The sequence below is a fragment of the Passer domesticus genome, chromosome 30 (assembly GCF_036417665.1).
Source record: "Passer domesticus isolate bPasDom1 chromosome 30, bPasDom1.hap1, whole genome shotgun sequence".
Lineage (NCBI taxonomy): Eukaryota > Metazoa > Chordata > Aves > Passeriformes > Passeridae > Passer > Passer domesticus.
Genome location: NC_087503.1, coordinates 2,810,409 through 2,838,197, shown reverse-complemented (window position 1 = coordinate 2,838,197; position 27,789 = coordinate 2,810,409). Strand labels below are relative to the sequence as shown.

General features: G+C 48.9%; 2 protein-coding genes and 1 long non-coding RNA gene across 3 annotated transcripts in view; 1 reads left to right on the top strand and 2 right to left on the bottom strand.

Moving 5' to 3' along the window:
* LOC135287569 (zinc finger protein 271-like) overlaps positions 1 to 27,789 on the bottom strand; it is a 351,290-nt gene that overhangs the window by 174,809 nt on the left and 148,692 nt on the right. Inside the window, exon 4 of the mRNA XM_064400859.1 lies at positions 4,180 to 4,187. Coding sequence (XP_064256929.1) covers positions 4,180 to 4,187 — 8 coding nt within the window. The remainder of the gene's footprint in view (positions 1 to 4,179; positions 4,188 to 27,789) is intronic.
* Positions 9,006 to 10,042, top strand: LOC135287601 (olfactory receptor 14J1-like). The gene has a single exon (XM_064400879.1). It carries the CDS (start codon positions 9,006 to 9,008, stop codon positions 10,005 to 10,007), a length of 1,002 nt encoding a protein of 333 aa, XP_064256949.1. The 3' UTR covers positions 10,008 to 10,042.
* Positions 18,593 to 23,736, bottom strand: LOC135287651 (uncharacterized). Its single transcript, XR_010351211.1, has 4 exons — positions 22,705 to 23,736; positions 20,376 to 21,118; positions 20,105 to 20,188; positions 18,593 to 19,458 (listed from the first exon to the last, which is right to left on the bottom strand). It is a non-coding gene; the product is annotated as an uncharacterized LOC135287651 (long non-coding RNA).

Genomic DNA, 27,789 nt, shown 5'->3' with positions numbered 1-27,789 from the left:
GGAGGGTACAAAAAGGGGAACGGAACAGTTTTCGGCGCGGTAGTTGGTGGAGCAAGGACTCCCCCGCCGCCCAGCGCTGCGATTTTGCTTTCTCTTTTCTGTATCATTAAATTGGCTATATAATTGACCCGACTGGCCCATTGTGCTCATTTATAACAGCCAGGGCTGGGGGCGGGGCTCTCTCCCACCACAAACCAAGGCCTGACCCGGCCCTGGCCCCACACGGGCATTCCGAGCATCCCGAGGTGTCTTGGGACATCGATCTCATCCAGCCTCTAACAGCGACCACGGTGACATTGCGGAACCTCATGGAATCAAGGGTCACTGTGACAATGCGGGTCCAAGGAAACTATGGTGGGACTGTGGAACTTCATGGAATCAAGGAAACCATTGTGCAGTTCAGGGGCCCTGTGGAAGCAAGGGTCAATGATCAAACTGTGGGGCCCATAGAAACAAGGAGCCATTGTGACACAGCAGGGCCCCACAGAGCCAAGGGACCACTGTGATTCTGTTGGGGCTCATGAAACCAAGAAGCCATTGTGACATTGCCAGACTTCATGGAATCAAGGAGACCATTGTGATGGTGTGGGGACCCATGATATCAGCGGAACATGGAACAGGTCTGCCTGGTTTGGCCTCCTGGGGCCTGTCTAACAGGTCCCGCTGAATTTGACATGTCAAGGGCCACTTCCCATCTGACTGTGAAGCACTGGGGCTCCGTGCTTTCCTTCCTATGGAAAAGAACTATCTTTCTTGTCTAGGCTCCCATGGCATTCAATTAGGATTCCACCTCGAAAATTCCCTATATTCCAGGCTTTTTCCCAGACAAAATCTGCCAATACAATCAAGTCTGGCAAGCCTTGGCCTCTGGTGACTGCCTCACATCTGCCCCTGGGGCTTGGCTGTTTTCTTCCTGTGGAGACCACTGAGGCACTGGGGGCATTGTGGAGCCAAAGGGCATTGTTACACTGTAGGAACTTGTGGAACCAAGGGGATCATTGTGACACTGTGGGGTCTTGAGGAACCATGGGATCATTGTGACACTTTGGGGTCTTTTGAAATGCAGGGGCATTGTGACACTGCAGAGCACCATGGATCCAAGGGACCACTGTGACAGTGTGGAGCCTCACAGAACCAAGGACATCACTGTGGTTCTGTTGAGCTGCATGGTCCCAAGGGGCCAGTGTGAAGCAGCAGGGCTTTGTGGAACCAAGAGGCCATTGTTGCATTTCAGGGCCTCATGGAGCCAAAGGGCCGCTGTGATCCTGTGGGGCACCATGGATCCATGGAGAGCATTGTGGCACTGCAAGGCCCCATGGAATCACTGTGACACTCTGGGGCCCCAGGGAACCAAAGAGCCATTGTGACCCTGCAGGGCCTCATGGAGGGAAGGGGTCATTGTGACACTGTGAGAAGCTGTAGAACCATTGTTGCACTACTGGGCCCCAACAGAACCAAGGGCCATGGTGACACAGCAGGGCTTCATGGAACACAAAGACCATTATGACACTGTGGGGCCTTGTGCAAACATGGAGACCATTAAGATCCTTAAGCACTTGTGTAACCAAGGGGCCATTATGATGCCACAGGACATGATGGAAGCAAGAGAACCACTGTGATGTTGCAAGACTTCATGGAAGCACAGAGCCATTGTGACACTGCAGGGCCCTATGGAACCAAGAGAACACAAAATATATCTGGCTGCCTTGGCATCCCAGGAGACATCTGACAGGTCTGGCTGACCTTGGAATGTGGAAGGCTGCTCCCATCTGCCCCTGAAACACTGGGGCTCTGGGCTTTCCTTTGTATGGAAAAGAACTGTCCATCTTTTCCAGGTATCCATGGCCAAAATTAGGATTCCACCTCCAAATTTATGTGTATCCAAGGATTGCTGCCCGAGAAAAGCTGCCAGGACAGACAGGTCTGGATGGTCTTTAACTCCTGAGTGCCAGCACTGACCTGCTTTCCAAATACTGGAAAGGTCTCTATGCTTTTCATTTTGTGGAAAAAATCCTCCTTCTCCAGGCAGAAATGGCTGAAATTAGGATTCCACATTCAAAATTTTGAATATCTAAGGGTTGCTCCCAGACAAACCTGCCAGGACAGACAGGTCAGGCTTGCCTTGGCCTCTGGTGGCTGCCGTTCATCAGCTTCTGAAACATGGGGGCTCTGTGGTTTCCTTCTTATGAAGACCAATGTGACACTTTGTGGTCTTGTGAAATGAAGGGGCATTGTGACACTGCAGAGCACCATGGATCCAAGGGACCATTGTGACACTCTGGAGCCTCGTGGAACCAAGGACATCACTGTGGCTCTGTTGGGCCCCATGGTCCCAAGGGGCCAGTGTGAAGCAGCAGTGTGGGAATTAGCCTGGCTGTAACTAGGAGTCAGCCAGATTTTACCCCGAAAGAACCCGGCATGAGCTTCAAGCCCTGGGAGTCATTTGTTTAACGTAGGATGAACTTGGAAGTTCTCCCATAAGCCTTTAGTGTTGTTATGCTAAATTGTCCAAGTTCTGTTTCCCTACTGGTTACTTGTTTCCCCTATATGGGTATTGTTCTAGTTCTCTAGCCCCAAGTGTATATGTTGTTGCTTCCCCTTTATCTCAGGTCTTTGGATCCTGCCCTTCATACTGTGCTCAACTTCTCCATGTGTTTTGTTTTTCACCCCGTTATTGAAGTTCTTTTTGGGCAACTCCATTGAACCTGCTCCTTTTCATTTCACCAACTTCACTCTTAAGTCAGGGAACCAGAGAGGTTTGTTGCAGCCACCCTCACTGTGACATCTGGCCCCTGAGCAGGGACCCTGACATTCAGTTGCGTCAGCTGGGGTTAGCTGAGAGATAGGCCAGTGCTCCCTGGGATTGTGGATTGTGCCTGCCCGGTGGATTTCCCATCACTTCGAGGGACCTGAGGCAGCATTGGTGGGGACGATGACGGTTTCCTCCTGTGGAGGATTGCAGGTGGGTTTGGGAAAATGCAGGACATTTATCACCCATTTTGCCACCGTGTTTTTAAAATACGTATCCACATCCCATAATTGATTTTGTGATTCTGTGGGATTTAAATTGTACAGCCTTTTGATGAAAAGAGACCCCACTGCACCCCGCATGCTCCCCTTCTTCTACACCATCCTTGAGACCCTTCACCAGCAAGCTGTGTGTTAAAAACTTGATCCATCAGTCACTCCTAACCTGGGACCTCCCCTGAAACCTGCCTTTCTTGGACTTTCCATGATGGTCCAAGATGGCAATGGCCATGCTGTCTTGGAGCATTGTGCCCTGGAGACCCAAGATGGAAGAAGCCCAAATGTGGCTCGGGAGCCTGGCCATCCTCCCTCCATCTTGGCTCCTCCACTTCCTGCTACCACAACCTTCTCTTCCACTCTGAACGAACCTCCAGACTCCACCCCCGTGCCTGCAGGTCAGGCCTCCACTGTCATTCATTCCACCTCCACCCTGGGCCACAGCTCCAGAAAATGACAAAATGGCAGCGCCCTTTACTCGCCCTCCGGAAACAATATAAACCCCATGGTCAAAGATATTAAGACAAACTGTCACACTATTTCTAATCCAAGTGTTTCTGCTCCAAGTTATTCTTCCTCCCCAGAAGACACTTTGGATTCCCCAGAGACACCTCTTCCCTCAACCCTAGAAGATCCCTGGGAAAGGATCCAGAAGGAAGCAGTTAAGGAAGGAGACTGGCAAATAGTCTTGAAACTCCTCAATGCCCCAGGACATGATTAAAGAAGGGAGCAGAATCCCAGGTATCAGCCATTGGTTTATGGGGAAATCAAGGAGCTGTGTGGGGCAGCTAAAGACTAGAGGCAGGACTCACCTTGTTTTAATGGCCTAATGAGGGCCATGTTTACAGCACATGTAACCCCCTATGATTTAAAATATATTATGAGCATGTTTTTATCACCTACAGAATACACCCTGTGGGAAAGGGGGATGGAAGTGTTTACTAAATCAATTAATAGCAGACTATGCTAAGAATGAGGCAAGGGCGCAATTGACAATCAGCCATCTAGCTGGAGAAGGACAACACAGCCTGCCAGATGATCAAGCAGCAGGTATCCCCAGAGAAGTATTGGACGATATAAAGAGATGGCTTTGAAAGCTTTAATCCAGGTACCGGATGCCAGCACCCCCAGTTTGGACAATGTAAACATAAGAACCCGGAGACCTCTGCATGAAATTGATTGATTGCCTTAAACAGGCACTAGAGAAACAAGTCCGGGATGAAAAGACTCAAAATGTATTACTAAACTCATTGGGGGTAGCCAATGCCAACCTGGAATGTAAGAAAGGGCTGCGTGCCCTTCTACTAGAGATGGAACCCACACTCCTGCAGATGACTGAGGCTGTAATTGCCTCAGGACAGCAGAACACGTAGTGGCCGTACAAACACAATCCATTGGGCAAGGAGTTGCAGAGGCCCTAGTAGCCATGCCATTCCCTTTAAGGGGCCTCAGCAACAATTACAGGGCCGAAAAATATGTTTCTGGTGTGGTCAACAAGGACATTTTAGAAAATATTGTCTCTGAGGTAGGGGGGTATCCGGTCCCTAACAGAAATCAACATCAAATTAAGCATAATTTCTCATTTTGTAATGGCCCAGTGCAGGTTGGGATGATGATCCACTCTCACAACTGGCCCAGGGCAGGCTTGGAGTGGCCTTGGTGGCACCTTGAGCTTGGCACAGCCTTGAGGATGGTCTATGTTTTCAACAGAGAAACTCAAGAGTTTTAGGTTGCTTCAAATAATTAAAAAGACAAAACCCCTCTTTGGCTGTGTGCAGTCAGATCTCCAAGCAAAGCAGATCCCAAGTGAGTGAGGAGAGACAGGAAGGGGTTGGGGAATGTGGAGCAAGGTTGTTGACACTGGGTCAGAGCTCAAGGCACAGCTTCTCTGAGCAGGCCAGACCTCCTTAGGAGAGTACCTGCATCAATATCAGTCACAGAATGCTGCAATCACCTCTTCTGTAATAAGAAAAATAATAAAAGACATCCTTGAAAATAGGAATATATGTTTACTAGAAAATTTTTGAAATATTTCTCCAAGAGGAAAACTACCTGATGAACAGCACTAGACTAGAGGGAAATCAAGGCTGAGCCATGGTTTGGCAGGACTTGCTTGATGCTAACAAGCCCCATGGTGCATTTAGAACTGAGCCCTGGAACCTCAGGGCCTGAGAGGAGATTGAACAAATCTGTCCAGGAGTCAAAGTCAGAAGAAAACCCCAAAGCGTCTCAAAGCATGAATGGGCCCAATGAGGTCCATCCCCAACACAGGCTCCTCATGGACTCCTTGGAGGAGAGAATTGGAAGCCAGGATTGCGCAAAAACTTCTCAAAGACTCAGTGTGAAAAGTAAAATTCAAAGTACTTTAAAAACCTTGAGTATCTCAAAGTATTAATGAGCCCCACTGAGTGTCAGTACAAAGCTCTCAAGGGACTCATTAAAGCAGATAATTGGGGCCATGACTGCACAAACCCCTCCCAGAGTCTGTATCAAAAGGGAAACACCAAGTACCTTCAAATAACTGAAGTACCTTGAAGCATTAATGAGCCCCACTGAGTGTTGTACTGACAAAGCCTCTCCAGGGACTAATTACAGCAGATAATTGGAGGCCATGATTGCACAAACCTCTCAGAGACTCCAAGGCAAAAGCCAAACCCAAAGTCCTTTGAAAAACCTGCAGTCCCTGGGAGCATTCAGGAGCCCTCAGGGCCATTGCTGAGCAAGGCTCCCCAGGGACTCCTTCCAGCAGATCCTTGAGGCCACTGGGATGTGGGCTAGGGGGGGATGCTGAGGGCAGGACAAGGGGCTGACAGTGCCCAGCCTGGCTGGGGCTGAGCCAGGAGGCCCCAGGGCCTCAGGACAAGGTGTCTCCTCCCAGCCCTTGCTGGCACAGACCCTGCTGTGCCCCAGGCCACCAAGACTTGGCTTCTCTTTGTCCCCACCTGTCATCATTGCCTGCAGTTCTCTGCTCTGCCTGGGGCCTGGGGACACTTTCTGAGTTGTGTCCCTCAGTGGGACCCATTAAAAGTCCAAGAAACTTTGGAGTTGGATTCTGCCTTGGAGTTCTGGAGAGGTTTCTTCAGCTGCCTCTCAGGGACTGATGTTCAGGGCCTGAGCACAAAGCCCCAGAGGGTCATTAAAGTCCTGCTGCTGTGTCTGTGCTGCTGAGCTGGGCTGGGCTCCTGGCACAGAGGCAGCTCCTGGTAAGCAAGAAGAGCTTCAAAAGCACATTTCCCTTGATGAGCAGCTCTTCTGCCAGCCCAGCAGGGCTGGGGCACTGCCTGCAGCCAGCCCGGGCCCAGCCCAGAGGCACAGAGAGCTTCAATCAGTCAGGGCTGGGAAGGTGCTGAGAAGCGCCTGGGGCAGAATCACTGCCAGCCCTTGGCACAGGAACCTCTGGCTGCAGGACAATGCAGCTGCAGCTCCTGGAGCCTAAAGCTGGAACATCCCAATGCCTACAGACCCTGTGAGTACATTCTCTGATTGTCTCTTGTGCAGAGCAGCCAGGGGTGCCCAGGGCTGTCCTGCAGAGCAGGCTCCTGCAGCCCAGGGCGCTGTGCTGGGGCAGGGACTCTGCTGCCTGCCAGGGACAGCTCTCAGCCAGCCCGGGGAGCTGCTCCCAGCACTGGGGAGAAGCTGTGGGGGGAAGGAGCCACCCTGAGCAGGGCAGGTGCTGCTGCTGCTCCACACCAGTCTGGGCACAGCTCCAGAGGACACTTCCCAAAGAAGGTAAGCCTGGCATTGCGGGAAAGATCAGGAGCTTTCCTGAGAATGTTTTAAATTTCCTGCTTTGAGAGGATGGGAATGTTGGGGTGATGACAAAAATACTTTTTACTTTTGATACATTTTCATATATTCATACCTCTGCAAATAAATATTATATAGTTATAAAACTATAATCCTTATAGAACTTTATTGAACTCTTTATTAACTCTATTAAACAACTATTATATACATCTTTAACTATAATCCTTAATTAACTCTAGTACATTTCCTAACCTTTCTCCTAGAATTTAGAACAAGCTGACTGTATAAATACATTCCTGATACTGTATAGTCTTATTATCAGGAAGAGGACTTACAAGAAGAACATTTTGGTTTTTGACCAGAATGTGAGTAGTCATAACAAAAAGTGATGGCAAAGAAGCCCTTGGACCAACTGCTATGAGTTGAGCAGCTATGTGTATTTGGGGAAACTAATTAATCCACCTTAATGAATTGTTGAAATCAGTTGTGCCCAATTCCCACTTGGATACCTGGAATCTTCCAATAAATGTCTGGTTTTTACTTTACTGTTCTAACAACTTTGCAAGAGTTTTTTTCTCTTCTGATTAGAGACAACAGGGGAATGAGAGAAGCAGAGCAGGAATTGTAATCCCAGAATCACAAAACATTCTGAGTTGAAAGGGACACACAGGACCACCAAAGGAATGTTTGAACATTTACAGAGACTCCAGAACTGTAACTTTGGATGGTCAGTCTCTCTGCTGGGAGCATCCCAAAGGGCCCTCAGCCACTCCTCAGCCCTGGACAGCAGCAGCATCACCTCTGCAGGGCCCAGCAGGGCTCTCCTGAGCTGCCCTTGCCCACCTGCACACAGAGCCTGCCCCAGCCAGGGCCCTGCACACAGGCAGGTTTCTGTAGGGCCGGGGCCAGGGCACACAGGGTGGGATGGGCTCTGTGAGCACTGGCAGGGACAAGGCTCCTCTCAGGAGGGAATGTCCAGGCCCAGGGAGATGCTCAGGCAAGGAGAGGGGGCTGAGCAGAGCAGTGCTGGGGCAGGAGGGCACTGTTGGTGTGTGGGAGATGCCGTGCACAGCTGGGCACGGGAACACTGTCCTGAGTGCCCGGCTGTCTCTGCCCTGCCCTCTCAGGCACAGCACCACAGCATCTTCTCTTGTTTCTGCCCTGCCCTGATATTGTCACTGTTATCTGCTGCTCTCAGGGAGGTTCTGGCATTTGCAGCAGCTGAGTCAGGCACTGCCCTTGGCATTCCTGCCAGGGAGGGGTGTCCATGGGAATGGGGTGTCCAAGCTTCCCTGGCACCTGTGGGGCTGTGGACAAAGCAGTCCATGGGAAAGGGGAATGAGCTGAGCCCCCTCCCTGAGATCCCATCATGGGCACAGCCAGGGATCTCCTTGCTGTGCCCTTCCAAGCTCTGAGCTGCCCTCCTGGGTGCAAATCTGTGCCAGAGCCTCTGGCAGTTCCCTGAATGTCCCATGGGGAAGGGCAGAGCTGCCACAGCTGAGGAAATGCTGCTGGGTTTGCCAAGGGAGCCGTGAGTGTCCTTGGCACAAGGGGGTGCTGAGACCTTGCCCAGAGACCTTGAGAGAGGGTGAGACATTCAGGGATCTCTCTGCTCTGGGCAGGGTCTGGTTTATGCCAGGGTGACCCGGGAGTGTGACTGTGCTCTGATTGCAGCCAAAGGTGCAAAGCCAGGGCAGTTGGGAGCAAGCCCATCCAGCCCCTCACCTTCCCTCAGCCACAGGGAATCCTTTACCTCTCCCATCTCTCAGTGACAAACCCTGAGTGCAGCAGGAATTCTGGGGATTTCTGACTTCAGAGAGCCAGGAATGATGTGTGGGTAGGAAAACAATTCCTAAAACCAGCTCATGCCATCCTTTAGACTTGGTAATGCAGATGCAACCAGGCCTTTCTGCATTAGGATAGATCTCCCTGACAAATCCTGAATATCCAGCCTTGTCCATCTGCAGCAGGCCCACAACCCCAGGGCAGCAGGGCATGGATGGCTCCTTGAGAGCCCCCCCCCCCCACAGGCCTGGCTGCTCCTGGCACACTCAGCCAGCACACCTGGAGCTCAGGCAGGGAGCGGGGGGAAGGTTTCCCAGAGCAGGAAAAAGGCTGGGTGAGTCCCAGCAGGACAAGCTAGAGGGGATAGCCTAGGTTTGGCTCAAAGCAGCCTCTCCTGACTTGTCACTGTCCTTTCTTCATGAACAGGTCCCTACATGCAGCCCCAGCAAATGTCCAACAGCAGCTCCATCAGCCACTTCCTCCTGCTGGCATTGGCAGACACGCGGCAGCTGCAGCTCCTGCACTTCTGCCTCTTGCTGGGCATCTCCCTGGCTGCCCTCCTGGGCAACGGCCTCATCATCAGCGCCGTAGCCTGCGGCCACCACCTGCACACGCCCATGTTCTTCTTCCTGCTCAGCCTGGCCCTCAGCGACCTGGGCTCCATCTGCACCACTGTCCCCAAAGCCATGCACAATTCCCTCTGGGACACCAGGAACATCTCCTACACAGGATGTGCTTTTCAAGTCTTTTTCTTTGTTTTCTGCGCTACAGCAGAGTTTTGCCTCTTGACCATCATGTGCTACGACCGCTACGTGTCCATCTGCAAACCCCTGCACTATGGGACCCTCCTGGGCAGCAGAGCTTGTGCCCACATGGCAGCAGCTGCCTGGGCCAGTGCCTTTCTCAACTCTCTCCTACATACAATCAGTACATTTTCTCTGCCCCTGTGCCATGGCAATGCCCTGGGCCAGTTCTTCTGTGAAATCCCACAGATCCTCAAGCTCTCCTGCTCACAATCCCACCTCAGGGAACTCGGGTTTTTTGCTATTAGTGGCTGTTTATCATTTGGCTGTTTTGTGTTCATGGTTTTCTCCTATGTGCAGATCTTCAGGGCTGTGCTGAGGATCCCCTCTGAGCAGGGACGGCACAAAGCCTTTTCCACCTGCCTCCCTCACCTGGCCGTGGTCTCCCTGTTCATCACAACATCATTTTTTCCCTACCTGAAGCCCCCCTCCATCTCCTCCCCATCCCTGGATCTGGCCCTGTCAGTTCTGTACTCGGTGGTGCCTCCAGCCCTGAACCCCCTCATCTACAGCCTGAGGAACCAGGAGCTCAAGAAAGCTCTCAGGGAACTCCTAACTGGATGCTTTTCAAGTATTACACACTGCCTGCTTCCCTCTATCATTGGCTCGTGGGGCAGATTGCGACAGTCCAAGACTCCCCATATTTAAATTTCTTCCACTTCTGATGCTTTTGTCTCCATAGAAATGATGGTATTCTTTCCCTGCAATATAATAAGATCCCTTTTTTTGTGACACAAAAACTTCATGTAAATGAGACGTCTCACATTGTATTTATTTGAAATAAATGAACTTGCAAGAATATTTCTGTTATTCTTTTACAATCCCCATCAGAGCAGCAATGAACAGAAATGGGCACAGCTTTGTGGCTGCCCCAGCTTTGGGATGGGGCCTGGGCCTGGAGCAGGAGCAGCCTTTGAGAGCCCCAAGGCCGGGGCTCTTGTGCTGCCCTGGGCACATGGGATGGCAGCAGGGGCTGCAGAGCTCTCAGCACCTGAGCCAGAGGGGAGCAGGGCAGCCAGGGAGCCTCCTTTGGCCTTGGCCCAGCACCTTCCCCCATGGCTGGGGCTGAGTCCTGTGTGAGCTGCAGCTGCTGCTGTGCCCTTGGCAGGGGCTGAGGCCGTGGGGCCAGTGGCCAGAGCAGCCTGGGCTGAGCAGAGCTGTGGGGCCAGAGCCGGCTGGGCTGGGCTGGGGAGAGGCCCTTGGTGCTGCCCAGAGCTCAGGGCAGCTGGCAGAGCTTGCAGGGAGCTGGGCTGGGCTCAGAGAGCCTGCCCCAGCAACCATCAGTGTCCATCTCAGCCTGGATGAGCATGCAGGGACCAAGAAGAGCACCCCAAGGTCCCCATGTTCTCGGTGTGGGAGTTGAGCTTGTGAGCCCTTGAGTCCTCCCAAGTGCTGGGGCTGCACCTCCAGCTCCAGAGGAGATGTGACAGATGGGAGCAGAGACAAATAATTCCTGCTGCTTTCTTTATTGTGTTTGCTTATACAGGTGACCGGCATCCATATGCAGATGAGGTGTTTTCTGTCAGATAACACTGGTGTAGTGAGAAGAATAATATTTTTTAGCTGAAAATATTTCGTGCATAATGCACAATGAGAAAGAAAAAGCACATATGATCAGAAGAGCATTTGAGTTTTTCAAGGGGGTGAGAGACTCATTGATGTTCCAGTAGTCAGACCTGTTCAAATACTTTCCTCAGGGCTTACTTGAGATGAGAGGTCCCCATGACCACCGAGGCCAAGGTCAGCCAGAGCTCTCTGTCCTGGCAGCTTTTGTCTAGGAGAACCCTTGCATGTAGGGAATTTTTCAGGGGGAGTATCAATTTGGGCTGTGAGCACCTGGAAAGAGGGAAGGTTCTTTTCCATAGGAAAGAAAGCACAGAGCCCCAGTCCTCCAGGGGCTGATGAGAGGCAGCCCTCAACATCCCAAGATCAGCTGGACCTGTCAGGTAGCCTCTGGGAGACCAAAGGAGCCTGATGTGTTCCATGTTCCTTGGGTCCCTGAGGCCCTGTAGTGTCACAATATTCTCCTTGCTTCTGAAGTCACACAATGGTATAAATATTTCCATGAAGCCCTGAAGTGGCAAAATGTCAGCAGAGTGTTCCCTCCTGACCATCATGTGCTACGACCGCTACGTGTCCATCTGCAAACCCCTGCACTACAGGACCCTCCTGGGCAGCAGAGCTTGTGACCACATGGCAGCAGCTGCCTGGGCCAGTGCCTTTCTCCATTCACTGCTGCACACAGCCAATACATTTTCTGTGCCTCTGTGCCACGGCAATGTCCTGGGCCAGTTCTTCTGTGAAATCCCACAGATCCTCAAGCTCTTCTGCTCACACTCTAAACTCAGGGAAGTTGGGATTACTGTGTGTCTTGGTTTGAAAAGACAGGAGTCTGTGAAGGAAGGCAAAAAGCCTTCTGTGAAATGGAAAAGGTAAACCCCCTCCTTCCGAATTATCACAATTTCAGAATTAAAAGGGCTCTCAGGCAAAGATATGGGAATGGGAATAACAGTTTTTTACTAGGAAGAAAAAAAAACTAACTAAATAACAATGTAATTTAGCACAAGCAAAAAACCACTGGCAGAGTGAGAAAAACCTGACACCCTGAGAAGTCAGGGTGTTGATAGTAGTCCAGCCAGATGGTGGCTGCTCCTCCTGGAGCAGCGATCTGCAGAAGGGTGTAGATCCTTTCTGAAAATGTGGCGAAGGAGCAGCTGGGCCTTGGTTCCTGATTCCTCTGGGAAATCCAGCGAAGAAGGCTGTCTGTGGTCTCAGAAATGCTTGTTTTATGGTGGCAGGGATGCTTGGCTCCTCCCTCTGGGTGGAGCATCTCCCAATGGGATGATGTAACTAATCTTACCAGCCACAGTGAGTAATTCAATAGCCCATTAGCAGGAGATTATCTTCATGGCAGTGTCATTGTTCTTGAAAGAGATAAGAAAAACTGCCTAACCCCCAACAGATGGCAAAAATAGAATACATGCTTATTTTACAAGCCAGGACACTGTGGTAAGTAATCTTCTATATTTTGGCTGTTTTGTGTTCATTGTTTTCTCCTATGTGCAGATATTGACGGCTGTGCTGAGGATCCCCTCTGAGCAAGGATGGCACAAAGCTTTTTCCACCTGCCTCCCTCACTTGGCCATGGTGTCCCTGTTCCTCAGCACTGGCACATTTGCCAACCTGAAGCCCCGCTCCATCTCATCTCCCTCCTTGGATATGTCACTGTCAGTTCTGTGTTTAGTGCTGCCTCCAGCCCTGAACCCCCTCATCTACAGCCTGAGGAACCAGGAGCTCAAGGATGCCCTGGAAAAACTGGTGACTGTATTTTCAGAAGCAATAAATTCTCTTTTCTGCTGCATAGCCTTCAGAATGTAACTCTTTACAATCTCAGCCTTTTTTCCCCTATTTGTCTATTTCTTATTATGGGGACTCTTTGTACTGTTGCAATGTTTCTCAAAAAATACTGTAGTATTACTCTTAGCATTTCTACATTAATATCTACCTTTCTTTTCAATCAGAAAGACTTGCAAGAGGCTTGTACCTTTGGCATTTAAATAAAAACTGGTGCCTGCCCTGACCTGTCTGCCTAAGGCATTTCCTCAGCCCTTCTCTGGCTCTGCAGGGGCAGTGCCTGTGAGCAGAGGTGGAGGGAAGGGGCTCCCAGCACAGCAGCATGGGCAGGGACAATGGCCCTGCCTCTTTCCACATCTGCTCCTCCCAGCTCCACACTCCCCTTCCCAGCCCTGCTGTGGGTGCCAGGCCGGAGTGCTCTGGCAGCTTGGTCACTGTCCTGCTGCGTGTCCGTGCTGTGCCCTCAGGCAGGGACAGGCCATGGGCACTGCTGGGACACAGCTGGGCTCCAGCACAGCAGCTCCACCAGCAAAGGGCATCTCCTGAGCGCAGGGCAGGAAGGCTTTGCTCCCCTCCAGAGTCACTCTCAGGACTCTCAAGAGGCTCTTTGTGTTCCTTGTTCTCCCAGGGCTCAGTGGGATGAGATCAGGGTCTCACTGGGGCCTTCAGGGGACTCAGGTCTGGGTCAGGTTTTGCTTGTTGGTGGCCAGTGCCCATCAGATGCTGAATGGTCTGAGCTGAACCTTCCTGGGGCTCTGCAGCTTGTGCCAGGGCTGATGGCAGGGGAAGGTTTGTCTGGAGGGCCTTGGGAGCTGCCAGGAGAACACAGGGCACCTGCAGGGAGAGGGTGTGCCAGGGAGCAGCAGGGAGTGGAGCTGACTGGGCACAGGCCTGGCCAGGCTGGGGTCACCCCGAGATCAAGGACTGAATGTCTGCTGTGAGCCAGGAGAGCTCTGCAGCCCAGGGACACAGCAGGCCCAGGGAAAGGAGTCTGGGCACTGCCTGCTCTGAGCCTCAGGGAACTCCCCCAGGAGGATCCAGGGCAGCCCCAAGCCCCTCTGGCAGCCCTGGCACAAGGCAGGCACCTCTGAACCCCTTCCATGGCCCCGCAGAGCCTGTGTGGGAGGGGGTGAGTGCAGGGAGCACCATCAGCTGCCTCTGTGTGCCAGGCTGAGCAGCAGAGCCCAGCAGAGGCAGCCCAGGGCCCCGGGCAGCACAGCCCCCGTGCTCTGCAGAGCAGCAGCCCCAGCTCGGGGCTCTGGGCAGCAGGGCAGGGGCTGCAGCAATGGCTGCTCGGGCCAGCCCAGACGTGTTCCCCTGGCAAAGGCTCTGGGGGCAGCTGGCATGGGCCAGGAGCAGAGCAGGAGCCTGTGGGTGTGCAGAGGAGCCCTGGCAAGAGGCTGCCCTGTCCCTGGGCCAGCAGGAGCTGCCTGAGGAGCCCCAGGGCCAACTCTGCTGCTGGGCTGGGCAGCAGGGCTGGCCCTGGGGCTGCAGGAGCTGCCCGAGCTGAGCATCTGCTGAGCATTCCAGACCCAGAGTGGCTGTCCCTGACCTCCAGTGCCTGCAGTTCCTGCTGCAGGGCCAGACCTGACTCTGCTGCTCTGCTGGGCTGGGGCAGGGGCAGGGAAAGGCTGAACTGGGCAGTGCCAGAGAGAGGAAAACAATGGGGCCTGGTCCCCACAGGTCCCCATAGTGTCAGAATGGCCTCCATGGTTCCATTAAGCCCCACAGGGTCACCATGGTCTCCTGGTCACAGGAGGCCGTGCAGTGTCACAAGGGCCCCTTGGTTCTATGGAGCCCACAGGGTCAGTGTTACCAGTGGGCAGTGTCAGCACCAAAGACACAGACACCAACTGAAGGAATAATGTAATTTATATAATGTATATCTGCAAAAAATTACAAAAGGAGAAGCTCAGCAGTGCACTCAACCATCACCACCAAAGACTGCCTGCAGTGATTAAGAAAGATCCAGCACCAGCTCCCCTCAGGCTTTACCATCCCCCAGATCCACACAGCAGCAGGGGGAAGCTGTCCCAGCCAAGGGATGCAGAGCCACTCCTGGACACTGGGAATTCCTGCAGGTGCCTCCAGCCACAGCTGAGGCTCCAACCTCGCTGTGAGAGGGCCCAGCTCTGACAGTGCTGAATGAACAAACTGACAGCACTTCTAGTGCAGGAACATCTGCTTTCATCCTCCTCTTGGGTTCCTCCCAAAGCCTGGCCAGGGCCCCAGGGGGAACCAAGGGAGCTGACTTTGACCATTCAGCCCCAAACAAGGCCAGATGGGGCCTTGTCTGATTTTTAAATACAGAAAGGTATAGCCATGTTTTACCAATGAACACATACAGAGATCATACTGCTCATAGTGATTCATTAATGACTAGATACAAATATAACATTTGGTGGGAAAATTTATTTAGAGGTCAGCTTTGGCTCAGGGCCTGTTGTTCAGGCCTCAGACAGGGCCTGGTGCTGAGGCCTCAGGACTTCAATTGGTCCTTTAACCTGTAGAGGAACTACAATTCATAATAATACTTTCAATAACACAGTTTAGATTTAGGCATTAGGCAGAAAGGCATTGTGTCTTGTTCTTCAATTAAGTGCTGTTCAAGTTCATTACTCAGCTAGAATTCACATTCTTTTTAAAACAGCCCTAAATAGTTATTATTCTCTGTTATTTTATCAAAAACTCCCTTTTTTCTTGAGACTGTGTGTCTTTTTAGACATGTCTCAATACTCCATTTCCAGCACAGTGTAATGAATGAAGGAGGCCAGATTTCAAAAAAAAAAGATGAAAAAGGCTCTTGTTTATTGAGAAACAAGCCGGAAGGAACGGAGGGTCCAAGATAAGCTTGGACCCCCTCACAACAGCTCAAAAAAAATAACAACGTGCTGCGAACATGTTGGGTTTATTTCCACGTGAATTAATCCCACTGCCCACGAACCAGAAAGAACCGCGCCCAAACAAAAACCCCCCCTTTTATAACTCCCTTTGGTCCAGGATTGGTGGGGTTTGGATCCGCGCACTGATTGGGGGAATTTAGGCGCTCTGATAGGTCTTTAGCCAGGTTCATTCTGGGCCAATCATTTCTTCAGGGCGTCGAATGATTGCTTGGTGCCCTAGCCCAATCACTCCTCGCCTCGTCCACCTCCCGTCCCCACCAAGTCCTGGACACCTTTTCTCCTCACAACAAACAACTCCCCATTCTTTCCCCAAAACCAATAGGACCAAACTTATAACACATGTGTGAGAGACAGTCTGGAGTTCCCTTCCTTTGCCTCACGACCGTCTCAAGGACAGACATGGGGACCCTGAGGACCCTGATGGGAATTGTGGGCTGCCAGTGGTGGATGAAGGCCAAATAATCCTGAGGCCCCTGAGCAGAGTTCTGCCCTGCCAAGCGATTGTTCACAGCTGTGACTACAATGCCTGCTTCTGGCAGGGCCTGCCAAGGAGGCGACTCGCCCTATACGCTGGCACCTGTTTGGTGACAATAGCTTGAGCATTTCCCCACCTCTTGGCCTGGTGGGACTTTTCTGGGGTAACCTTTGGTGGTCCCTCCCCTCACACAAGAGCCATCCTCTGCTTTCCAACCACCGTGACAGACAGACTGAGATGGGAGAAGCCTCTCTCTCAAGGACTGAGACATGAAATCTCTCTATGGAGAAGCTCCCCCCTGCCAAGGACTGAGACTGAAACCCCTAACACGGGGGAGGTGTGTGGGGGAGCCAACCTGACCAAAAGTGAGATGTTTGCCTGCAGGTGTGGCCATTGGACCAAGAAGACAATGGTTCTCACCTACTGCTGAGAACACAGACTGGCTGTACCTTCTTTTCCCCTCAGTGATTTCAATGGACTTCTTTATTGGATCTGTTCCCCCTCAGTGATTTCAAGACCTGTTCCCTCCTTAGGAATGGACTATACTAGAACCTTGAGTTAACCAGGTGTTCTGAGATTCTTCCTCACATGACAAAAGGGATGTATTAGCTGGACCATGAGGATTTTTTCTCTCTGTTGGTAGCAATATTCTGCCTCCTCTCTCTCTCTCTCTCTCTCTCTTCTCTCTCTCTCTCTCTCTCTCTCTCTCTCTCTCTCTCTCTCTCTCTCTCTCTCTCTCTCTCTCTCCTTTATCTCTTTTCTAGTCCTATGTCATTTCCTGTGGGCACTCAATAAAAGGTGCATTTGTGTTGATGAATGCTGAAATCCCCTCGGTGTTGTTTGTGCACTCTGAGATCAGTTAATGAACCATCACGAGCCCCGCTTGTATGAGCGGATGGTGACAGCGTGTCACTGCAGCCCCGTGTGCCTTGGCAGCCCTTGGGAATTGTATGGGACACAGAGCACTCCCACTGTCTGCATTTTCCATAAATCCCGTGCATTTCCCGGTCTCCATGGGATGTTCCCTGTGGCACAGTGAGGTTACAGGGCTATGGGCAGAGAAGAAACCTGAAAGGCTTTCCTGGAGAAATGTCCTGGTCTTTCCAGCACCACTGGAGGCTATTTCCTCTTGTCCAAGCCCTTTCCCTTGGTAGTAAAGACCAAGAAAATAGGGCTAAATTAATCTTTCTGCACCTTGTTGTTTGGATCTTCTTGAGCACACTAACTCAATGTTGTATTAATGTTATCTTTGACTGCAATCCTGGATTGAAACTTCACAGGAATTTCTAGATGAATGATAGAAGTAAGATGATTACATAATCAATTAAAATCAGCTATGCCTGAAAGGACTCCAGTTCTTTCTGAAGGAGGTTGACATAATTGTGTATATCTCCATGATGTGAAGACTGTGGCATGAATTCCATAGTTAGAGACGAACAGCTCCTCATGTTCTGAGGGTGCTGGAGGGTGTTTAGATTCTTTTCTATACTCTAAGGACTGGCAGAAATCTGCTGGGATAATAGTCTGACAACATCCTGATTTCTCTTGATGCTGTTTTAAAGATCTGCAAAAGTTATGGCAAAATGCTTCTGTTTCTAACCTCACCTTCCTGTTTTTCTATTTGGAGTGAATTGTGGTAGATCATAGTTTGAATGCTCAGTATGTGAAGGAATGAAATCCTTTTTCTCTCACTGAAGGTTCACTGAAGAGATTCCTGTTAGAGATGATCCACCAGTTCTGTAGAGCATTTCAAAATGACTGCATGGGACATAAAACTGTCTATAAATTTAGAAGCAATATTTCTATATTCACACAGTCATTTATGTTTTCCAAGTAATTCCTACAAAAAGGTAAGCCCTGGTTTGTGAAGATTTTAGAATGATTTTCTGGAATTTAGATGGAGTCATGGGGTGAGATGCCCATCCATGCACTCTAAATGCATTTATCAAGCCCAAAAAAGAAAGCCATTGTAGAATGGAGTTCAAACAACCCCACTGGAGGGCGGCGCTGGCTGCCAGAATCACTGTCAGTGCTTGTTAACCCTGAGGGTTTCTGCAGCCCGGGCTCTGCAAAGTCTGGGGCTGACGGATGCAGGCAGATGCCCCACATGCTTAGACCTCAGAGATAAGAATTGCTTTTCTTCCACTACAGGAGGAACTTCCCTGGGAGTCTTGTCTTTGTTCACGGCAATGTCCAAAAGATTGTTGGGAAATGTGGCTGTGTGAGTCACCACAGGCAGGCAGCTGGAGCAACCACAAAACCAAGAGGAACTTTATTTCAGTACGGCGCTAAGCTGTTCCTACATCATGAAATGATGTAGAAAAGGGAGATGTTCTTTCCTGTCATCACAATTGTTTTGGGATACTACTATTATAAATGACTACTCCAATTAAATTAATTAAATTTATTAAGTTATCAAAGTATAAATTTGGAATAAACCAGAAGCTAAAATTGACTCTAAGCCGGGTGATCAGAGTGGGGGAGATTTAAGATTTGGCCCTTTTGCACCAAAGTCCCATGGGTTTCCAAAGAGCATTTCTCAGAGGGTCCCTTTTATACAGTTCTTTGTGCCCTGGAAGGGTTTCTTCTTTAGCATATTATCACGGTTTCTGGAACTGGTGGATAATTCCTGGAATGCTGTGAGGTAAAAGGCTTTCTGGGGAAAACTTCTGATGATGCTTATCAATATACCTCCTGCTGGAATCTGGTCAAAGGAAAAATCTCTTGGAATATACACTGGAATATATGTCTCTGGAGACAGTGTCTCCCTGATGTTTGAATTTCTATCACTTTATTTGTGGTTGCTGGTGATGATTACCAAAATGCCTCCTGTCAGAGGAGAGAAATCCCCTGGTATGACATTTCTGGGGACAGCTGCCTTCCTGTTTGAATCTCTATCATTTTGTCTGATCACTGCCTTTTTGGCCACTGGTTTTAGTACACATAATGCTGTGGGGTTTTTTATTTTATTTCCTTAACCACCAGTTTTTTAATAGTGAATATTACACCATCCTTCTCTCCACAGTTTTATCTTAATGGCTGATACCACAGCCCATCTCTTCTTTTGCAAGATAGAAAAACATTACCCTCAAAAACCACAAGGATGTCCAAAAGTAACCAAAAGAACATAAAACTGTATTTAAAACAAAACAAAACAAACAAACAAACAAAAAAAATCAGGTGTTTTGCATTGAACAGTAAATAAAACAAAAGTGTTTGTAAGGTTTCCATAGACTAGAGAACTTGGAACTATTTACATCCTGGAGACCCAGTTAAGGCACTTGGTCACTGAAAGTTCTGAATCATTCTCTATGTGAGGTCAGGCCGGCTCTTGGTCCCCTCACTTGGCTTTGTTCAGCAGCAAACTCTGGAACAAAAGGAGCAAGAGAGAAAACATTTGGCTGCATTCATCCAACAGGCACACCTGGCAGAACACAATCAATGACTGGAGTGACTTTAATACAAGAGGACCTGCAAGACTTTTTGACTTTCAGCAGCTGCCTCTTTCTGCAGAGGATTTTTACGGCCTGCCAGCCACTCAGCTAGCCCCATCGTGTTTATTTTCTTTTGCAAGTTTGCCAGCAGATCATGGCAATGCATCCCTTTGCCCAGAGGGGCCCACAAACCCTGGTGTTTTATGGAAAATGACAGTGCCAAGGGCCCATGGGAGGCAGGTTACAGCTTTTCAGTATTCCCCACTGCTTGTACCACAGGACAATGCAACATTTATAACAATTAACATATACAATCAAAAACAGATCAGCAGCTCTAGGAATTCCTTCTGGCCAATACTGATCAAAGGCCCAGCAAGGAGTCGAAATTCAAGTGCTGTTCAGCTGTAGCCAAGCTACTCAGCAAGTGCTTCCCTGAGAGGGCAGCTCTGCCCCATCCCTCCCTCTCGCTTTGCTCCCAAAAGAAGTGCTCATGAGGAAGCAGAGGCCGGGGTGGCTGCAGGGCCAGCCCTGGCTGCTGTCTTCAGAAACTACAGGCAGGGCTGTAAAACAAACACTTACTGTCCTAACTTCAGGTCTTCTTGTCTTGGCTTCATGTGGCACAGAAGGCACTGGAAAAGGATTCTTCTCATGCCCTGCAGATCCCTGAAAAACCACCGAGAGAAAGCTGCTCAGAGAGAGATGCCTAAAGCAATTGCAAAGCCAGGCTTTCCTAAATTTCCAGAGAAAATGTCCATTTCTCCCAGGCATAGTCTATGCACTGGGCTCTCCCCCTCTTGCCTTCTTTCCCAGCAATCCCTCCAGTAACTGAAATGCAACCTTGGCTTCTCACCTGGCAGCTCACAATGCTTTGCACCATTCAACTTTTCCCAAGCACAGAGAAATTCAGCAGCAGATTTTCTTGCTCAATAGCTGGGAGTGCAGTGAGGGCTGGAAGCAGGAAAATGATCAGGAAAAAGCAAGCAGTTAGAAGGCAGCTAATGCACTGTGCACAGTCTGGCCTAAGATAGAACACTGACACATACTCCCTCACCCCCAAATATCATAGACCCCACACCCCGAGCCATCATTAAACTGCCAAATTTTTTATAAACAGCCAGGAAAATCTAATTTTTAACCTATAAATGCAATAATTTTCTCTACATGATATAAAATCGAAGGCCCAGGCTGCAGTCCTTTTCTTTTTATAAACACACTCCTTTTTGTACACACACTCATTTACGTTGCAGTTGCCTACAGTCAGAAATGGTGACTTATCTGAGAGGATGTTTCTGCAGTGCATCACACAGCACGCCTGGGTTGCAGGAATACTCCCACCAGCCCTCCTGGATACCAATGGTGATGGCCTGGGTTTGCTCCTCGGGGTCTTCCTCCACTTTCCTGTGCTTGGCTAAGAATCCATCCTGCTTCCTCGCAGGGTTATCCACGGCAGGCAGCTCCAGGTTGTCAGTCACAGCTCTGGGTCTCTTTTGCATGGTCATGGTGAACTTTGCTTCCAGTTGTGCAGCAGTCATGGCTGGCAGTGGTGGCAGCAACACATTTGCCCTCTCAGTTTGGAATGAGTCTTCTGAGGCTCTGGACAAGAGAAGCAAATTCATGACTCTGATGTACATAGAATGTGGGCATTTTTTAAAAGCTTGGCTACATCCTGCCATTCATGGTGTTGTTTCAGCAATGCAACGATTTCAGAGACAAGAGGCTTCAAATAAGAGGCAGCTTGAATTGGCAGAGACTTTCACATTCAGTAACAGAGTGGCCTAGCACATCTCTGATCATCTGAAATCAGGAGATCTACGGAATTCCGGCAACAAGAAGCAGCACCAAGTAGCTCTCAACTTTGTTTCACCACTGCTCATTTGCACCATTTGCAGTCAGCATTGCAAAGTTTCCAAGAACACACCAAGCAGAAATTCCCAGCTCATAGAATGCAACATCAAAAGAGCAGGAAATGAAGTTAAATGCAGTGGGAATGCTCAGGTGTAAGGCTGCACCTCTTGCCTGACTCTGCTGTGCATGGCACAGTCCTCTCACCTCTTTCAGCAGCCACTTTTCCTGTGCTTTGGTCCCTCCTCACTGCAGACGTGCTCCCCAGCTGCTCTGCCTTGGCTCAGCTGATGCTGCACCAAGGACCATTTGACACAGAGCACAGCACCATCCCCGACCTGCTCCAGAGCCCTCTGTGCCCAAAACTACCTCCCACCCTTGCCACTCCAAAAGCCAGCACATGACTAAGACAGCTGCTCATTTTCCCTGAGGAAAGGGAGGAAGGAATTCCAGAATCAAAGCTTTTCCATTCCTAATGCCATTGGAACAGCCCTTCTCCCAGCCAATCACCAGCCCCGACACCTCTGTGCTTTCAGAGAATGTCAGAAGGGAAAGGCTCCCTACCCTGACCCACCTACACCTTCAGAGCTGCTTTCTGCACTGGGTGCTGCTGTGGGAATTCTTAAAATCACAGAGTTTTAGGAAAGCTACAAAAAGCAAACCTCAGAGACAACAAAGCTACGATGAGAGCTAAGCAATGGCCCTAACATTTATCAACAGAAAAATTACAGAAGAAGTAGAAAACTCAGAGAAATCAAACAATGCTCTGTACATTAACACTTGTCCCTAAGCTACAGAGAAGTATATCTAGCAAGATATTAAGAAGTTCTAAGCTTAATACTAGAGCTCTGTGCAGTGTCTTTTAAAGCTTACCAAGAGGTATTATACTCAAAAGAAGCAAACTTTTCTGAAACAAAAAGATATGTACATATAGTAGTTATATAGAACTACTGTCTAGATGATTTCCTTTGTGTGATTAGTCAAAAAAACTTTTAAACTAAGTTGTAACATTAAGTTCTTTATCTGCTACCAAAAATGTAAACTTCTTCTCATTGTCATAACCATGGAATAAGACTAATGCTAAAAAATAAACTTAAGACATGCTCCAACATGGGAACAACAATCCCATCCCAGTCATCATTTCTACATAAACCCTCAACCAACAGCAGCTTCCAGCATGCAAAGGCCAATCTGCAGCAGCTGAAGTTGCAGAAGGCACACCATGTTAAAAGCAAACTCTGGAGTGTCTGGACAGGAGATCCAGTTCTTCATGCTACCCTTCTGAAGAGAGACTTAGATTTACACATCTTTCTTACATCCCATCACTGCATACTCACTTCACTTGATTGGAGCCTTTGTTGGCTGGAAGCTGAAAGTATTTGGTTGGGAATGTTTTGTCTCATTCCTTTTTCTTCCTGGGAGTGTCCCCTTTGTCTTCCTTCTAGTAGGAAGAATAAAAAAAGGGAAAAAATTGACTCAGGTCTTAGAAGTTCACCTAAAGTACAGACCAATACAGCTCACTTTGATAGATTCTGGCTGAAAACATTAAAAATAACACACTGGAACTCCTTTGAGAAGAGAAGCATCATGGCTCCACTGCCAACCTATGAAGGGGAAACTCCACATGGGTTTTTCAAGCACCATCTTGCTCATTGTCCAAACCCACTTGCCCTGGCCCCTCTCACTTTCTTCTTTCCAGGGGACTCCTCAGGACTCCTCATGGCTTTCCTCATCAAGTCTGCCTTCCTTGAAGGCAAGAACAACTTCTTCTCCCCAGGAGGCAAGGGCACTTTCTCCCTGTGCCATTCCCCAGGCCTGTGGCTACTGGGGATGAGGGCATCACATTCCTGAGCATGTCTCAGGAGCCTGGCATCCAAAAAGCCTTTGGCCTTGGTCTGCTGGGAGCCCTTGTCCTTTCTCTCCTCAGAGGGCTTGTGAAGTGCCGGCTGCAGGGCTTTTTTAGTGGTGGATTTTGGCTCCTCTGTTTTCTTGACTCGGGGCTGGCGCTTGCAAGACTGGTCTCTGACCTCCAAAGGACCAGGCTCACTCTCCAGTTTCAGGACTTTTTTCCATTTGTCATGCACCAGGGGCTTGCTGGGCCTTTTGATACCCACTGTCTTCCTGGGCAAGGCCTCCTTGGTGTGCACAAGAGGCTTCAGAGAGCTGTGTGTGCTCATAACGTGAGATTCCTGAGGAGCCTGAGTCACTTGGCCAGAGGTCTTGTGAAAATGCTTGGCGGTTTGGCCAGAGGTCTTGTGAGTGTCCTCGGCCACTTGGCCACAGCTCTTGAGAGGAGGCTCCCTTGCCTTGGAGTGGTGCTGGCAGGAAGTTCTGCTGATGCCCTGCTCCTGCCTCACACCCTCCTCACGTCCATTCCTACGGGCAATTTCCCTGGGACCCTCTCTTGCCACTAATCCTTGCTTTCTCTGGGTCACCAGGTTGTCAAGGCGCCACTTTTTAGCAGTTGATGGCTCAGGCTGCCAACAAAAGAGAAAAGACAGATTCAAGACTGGTGCTTTTCTGACTCTTTCTGTCCTAGCACAGCTCACCAGAGCCCAGGGACTCTTGCCCAGAGGTCATCAAGTCTGGCCTTTGGCCTGTGAAGAAATGACTCTAAACTAACCAGCAACAAATTTGCTACTTGAGCACCATGCATGGATATGTGAGGAATAAAAAACCATAAACCAGTCAGTGGCAAATAACGAAGCTTCATTGCAGTGAGAGGGGTCTTACACATCAGTATTTCCAGGGCAAATCTGGCAGAATTTGGTAACAGAGTACCACATCTGCTTCCTTCCTAAGACACGGCACTGCAGTGGGCAAGGGGCTGTGGAAGCAGCCTCTCCATGGTCCCTGAATTCACCTCACACACTGGCAGGTCCAGCACCCTTGGAAGGTTGTCCTCCTCACTGTCACTGCAGCTGATCTCTCTGTCACACACTGAGGAGCTGTGGCACTCCCTGGTGCTCCCTGACTCCGAGCTGCTGGGCTGTGCTGCTGCCACCCTCCTGTGCTGGGACTGGAGAGCTCTGCAAGGCCACCAGGAGACAAAATTAGGAAGCAGCAGAGGTGAAGCATTCCATTCCACTATTCCATTCCACTCTATTTCTATTCCACTGACATGGAAGCATTCAAACCTAAAACTGAACCTTGTGTTTGGGCACTGAGAGCAGAGGGGAGAAGGCCAGAGGACTACATGGCCTTGCTCAAAATACAAAGTACCAGAATGAAAAAATGCTTGCAAATTATCAAATCTCAAACTCACACCCATTCAGACAAACATACACAATTCCCATAGCTTATAGAAATTTTATCTTCATCCCACTCTGCAGCTAGCTATATTATAAGCATATAAAGTGAGGTTCTTAAAAAGTCCATGTGAAATACTATATTTCTTTGTGTTTCTTTTGAAATAAAAGAACTACAACACATTTTTGAAAACCTCTACTTGGGTAATTGAAGAAAGTTTCACGACAAAGGAACTTGACAATGTCATCAGTAGATCTACACAGTTTAGGTAGCTGTAGCATTACTTGTCCTGCCAGGCACCAAAACCATAGCCAGGAATGATCCGATTCAGCTGGTATCCCTTGGCATTTATCTCAGCCTCAGCATTATCAGTAGGTTGACGAGTACCAAGTGGGACAAGATGTTAAGCACCACAGAGCTTATAGGAAGACAAAAACTTCAGTCTGGTACACAAAGACTTAAGAGGTTTTTTCTTCACTTTTGTTATGTTTTGCTTTTTATCACAGCCAGTGTAGTCATGACATGGTTTAGTGCACTCGGCATTGCTGGATTAATAATATAACTCTTGATGACCTTCAAGTGCTTTTCAAAACAAAGCAATTCAGTGAATCCATCATACAACAACATTTTTGCTGTTGGTGAAAATTCCCTGCAATCAAGTTTGCTGAGAAAAATTTACTAATAACCCAAACTGATTTGCATTCCAGGTTCTTGTAAGCAACTGCCCAGCAGAGATGAGAACAGAGCCTGGTTACTTACAATGCTCTTGGCTGAGAACTGGGCAATGTTTCTGAAGCTGTGCCAGCCTGCTCTGGAAAGCAGAAATGAAAAGGTTGCATTTATATGCCTCCCTCAGAGCGTATATTACCCTGTGGTCTCTCAGCACCAGATTAGAGAGTCACTTTCTTCTAGGGAGGGCTTTGCCACCAAGATTGTTCATCACTCCAGATGGGAGTTTGCTAACTCAATATTGCTTGTCCTCTGCTGAACTGCTGTCTTGAGCTCAAGGTAATGAATGGTCAGAGTTTCCTAAGCCATTCCTAAATCCATCCCTGTTCAGCAAAGCAGAGGAAATCACCCTGCTTCACCAGTAGGAACACTTGATGGTCTCTGCTACAGAGAACACACAAAATTACCTGACAGCACACAAAGAACTGTGTTTACTTTGCACGTCTACTTACTCTGCTTCTGTGCTGCAGATCCATCAGGTTGGGATTCCTAGAATAAAAGGACAAAGGAGCTTAGCATGGAGTCAAACAGCACATCTACTGACATCAAAACTGTGTTAATGGCACCTTATGGGCATGCGCATTTTTGAATAAATCTTTTGAAAACACTCTAAGAGCTGCCAAAGAGCTGAGCTGAATTTCTGCTCAGCAGAAAGATCTCTTGTCATTTCTCAGAAGGCCTGGCATAAATGGGCTGGGTCACCTTTGTTGCCAATGGAAGTTTGGAAGTCTCTGCTCTTGGAGGCGTCTGGAGATGGGGCAGGAGAGCTGGCAGTGAGCTGCTCATTTCCTGGAAAGAGAGGGAGAGAAGCAGCTCTCAAAATGGATTTTGCCCCCACCCGGTTTGTTAATGTATGTGAAACATTAGCAGACACAGAGATCTTCTATTTAAGAGCACTTACCGTGAAAATTTCTTCAATTGGTGGCACATCAGAGGGCTTCTTTGCCTGAAACAAGAACGAGGGAAACAGCAGGAGTTTGTTTGGGTTTGTTACTAATTGGCAGGAACTCAGCAAACCTTTGCTTACCAACAGCTCCATAAATGTATTGCAGATGTGTAAGAGTAAGAATGAAAAAGGCTGATCTAAAGGAGAGTTAACAACAGAGACCAGGCATGGACAGAGCTGAACCCAGCAATGTCAACTCCTCTTACTCTTCCTGCTCTGAGATGTCTGTCTTCCCTTTGCAATCTGGCAATCAGGGGGCACTGCTTTCATCTCTAAACTACTGCTCCTCCTCCTACTGATCTTTATTACTATTACTAATTTTTGAAATTATTATAATTGTTTTAGTTATTATTATCATTATCACCATCATCATAACTACCATATCCTTATTATCTGTAATGTTTAAATAAAGTATGTTTTTGTAATCTGCTCCCTTTATGAAACTGCACTTTCCCTAAGCTGCTGTTGAAGCAGTTGTTCCTTGCCTGCAAAGGCACAGGCTGCATGTAAGACTTGTGCATAAAGCCTCAGTAGTTTAAAAAAACACTAAAGCAGTTAGAAATAATAATTGCCAATTCTTCTAAGACAGTTCACAAGAGACAAGAATATTTGTCATTTAGACATATAAAATCAGAGTCTTTCTTTTACTGAAGTTAACAAAAAAACAAACCAAAACCACCTGGGTATAATGCAGCCCCACACAAGGTACAGCTTCTGCTTGGTTTCTAACTCTCAACACTGTTTATGGTCAGGGAACTCAGGCAGGTCTCCAGGCAGGCTCCTTCTGCCAAAACTGGACTTCTGCTCAGCAGCAAGATCTCTTGTCATTTATTGGAAGCCCCGTAATAAGTGGGCTGGGTTACCTTTGCCTGCACAGGAAATTTGGAAGTCTCTGTTCTCTCAGGTGACTGAAGGGAGGGCAGAAGAGGGGGCAGGGGGCTGCACATTTCCTGCAAAGAGAGGGAGAGAAGCAGCTCTCAGGACACAGAGGGAGTTTTACCCTTCCCAGAGTCAGAGGGATCCACCTCCCCATGGATCTGTACAGGCTTTCCCACGGAGATCTGCTACTGAAGAGTACCCACCTTCAATATTCCTTCAATGGACTGCACAGCAGTGTGCACCATGGGCTGGAACAAGAAAGAGGGAAGCACTGTCAGTTTGTTTGGGGATTTTCCTCATTGATAGCAAACAAGCATGCACTCAGTCAACATTTCCTGACCAGTAGCTCTAAAAATGTCATGCAAGTCCATTCATCATGAAATGCTAGTAAGGAATAACAGTTTCATCTGAAGGGCACTGAGGAAAAGAGACCAGGCACAGCAAGAGCTGAAACCACCAGTCACCTCCTGCAAGATCATTGTCTGGCTTCCCTGGCAGTCAGGAAACACTCTTTCCATCGCTGACTTTTTATTCATCTTATTAAGAAAGTATGTTTCTGCAGCGTCCTCCCTTTACTGAATATAATTTCCTTTACCTAGTAAAGTAGCAGCTAAGCTCT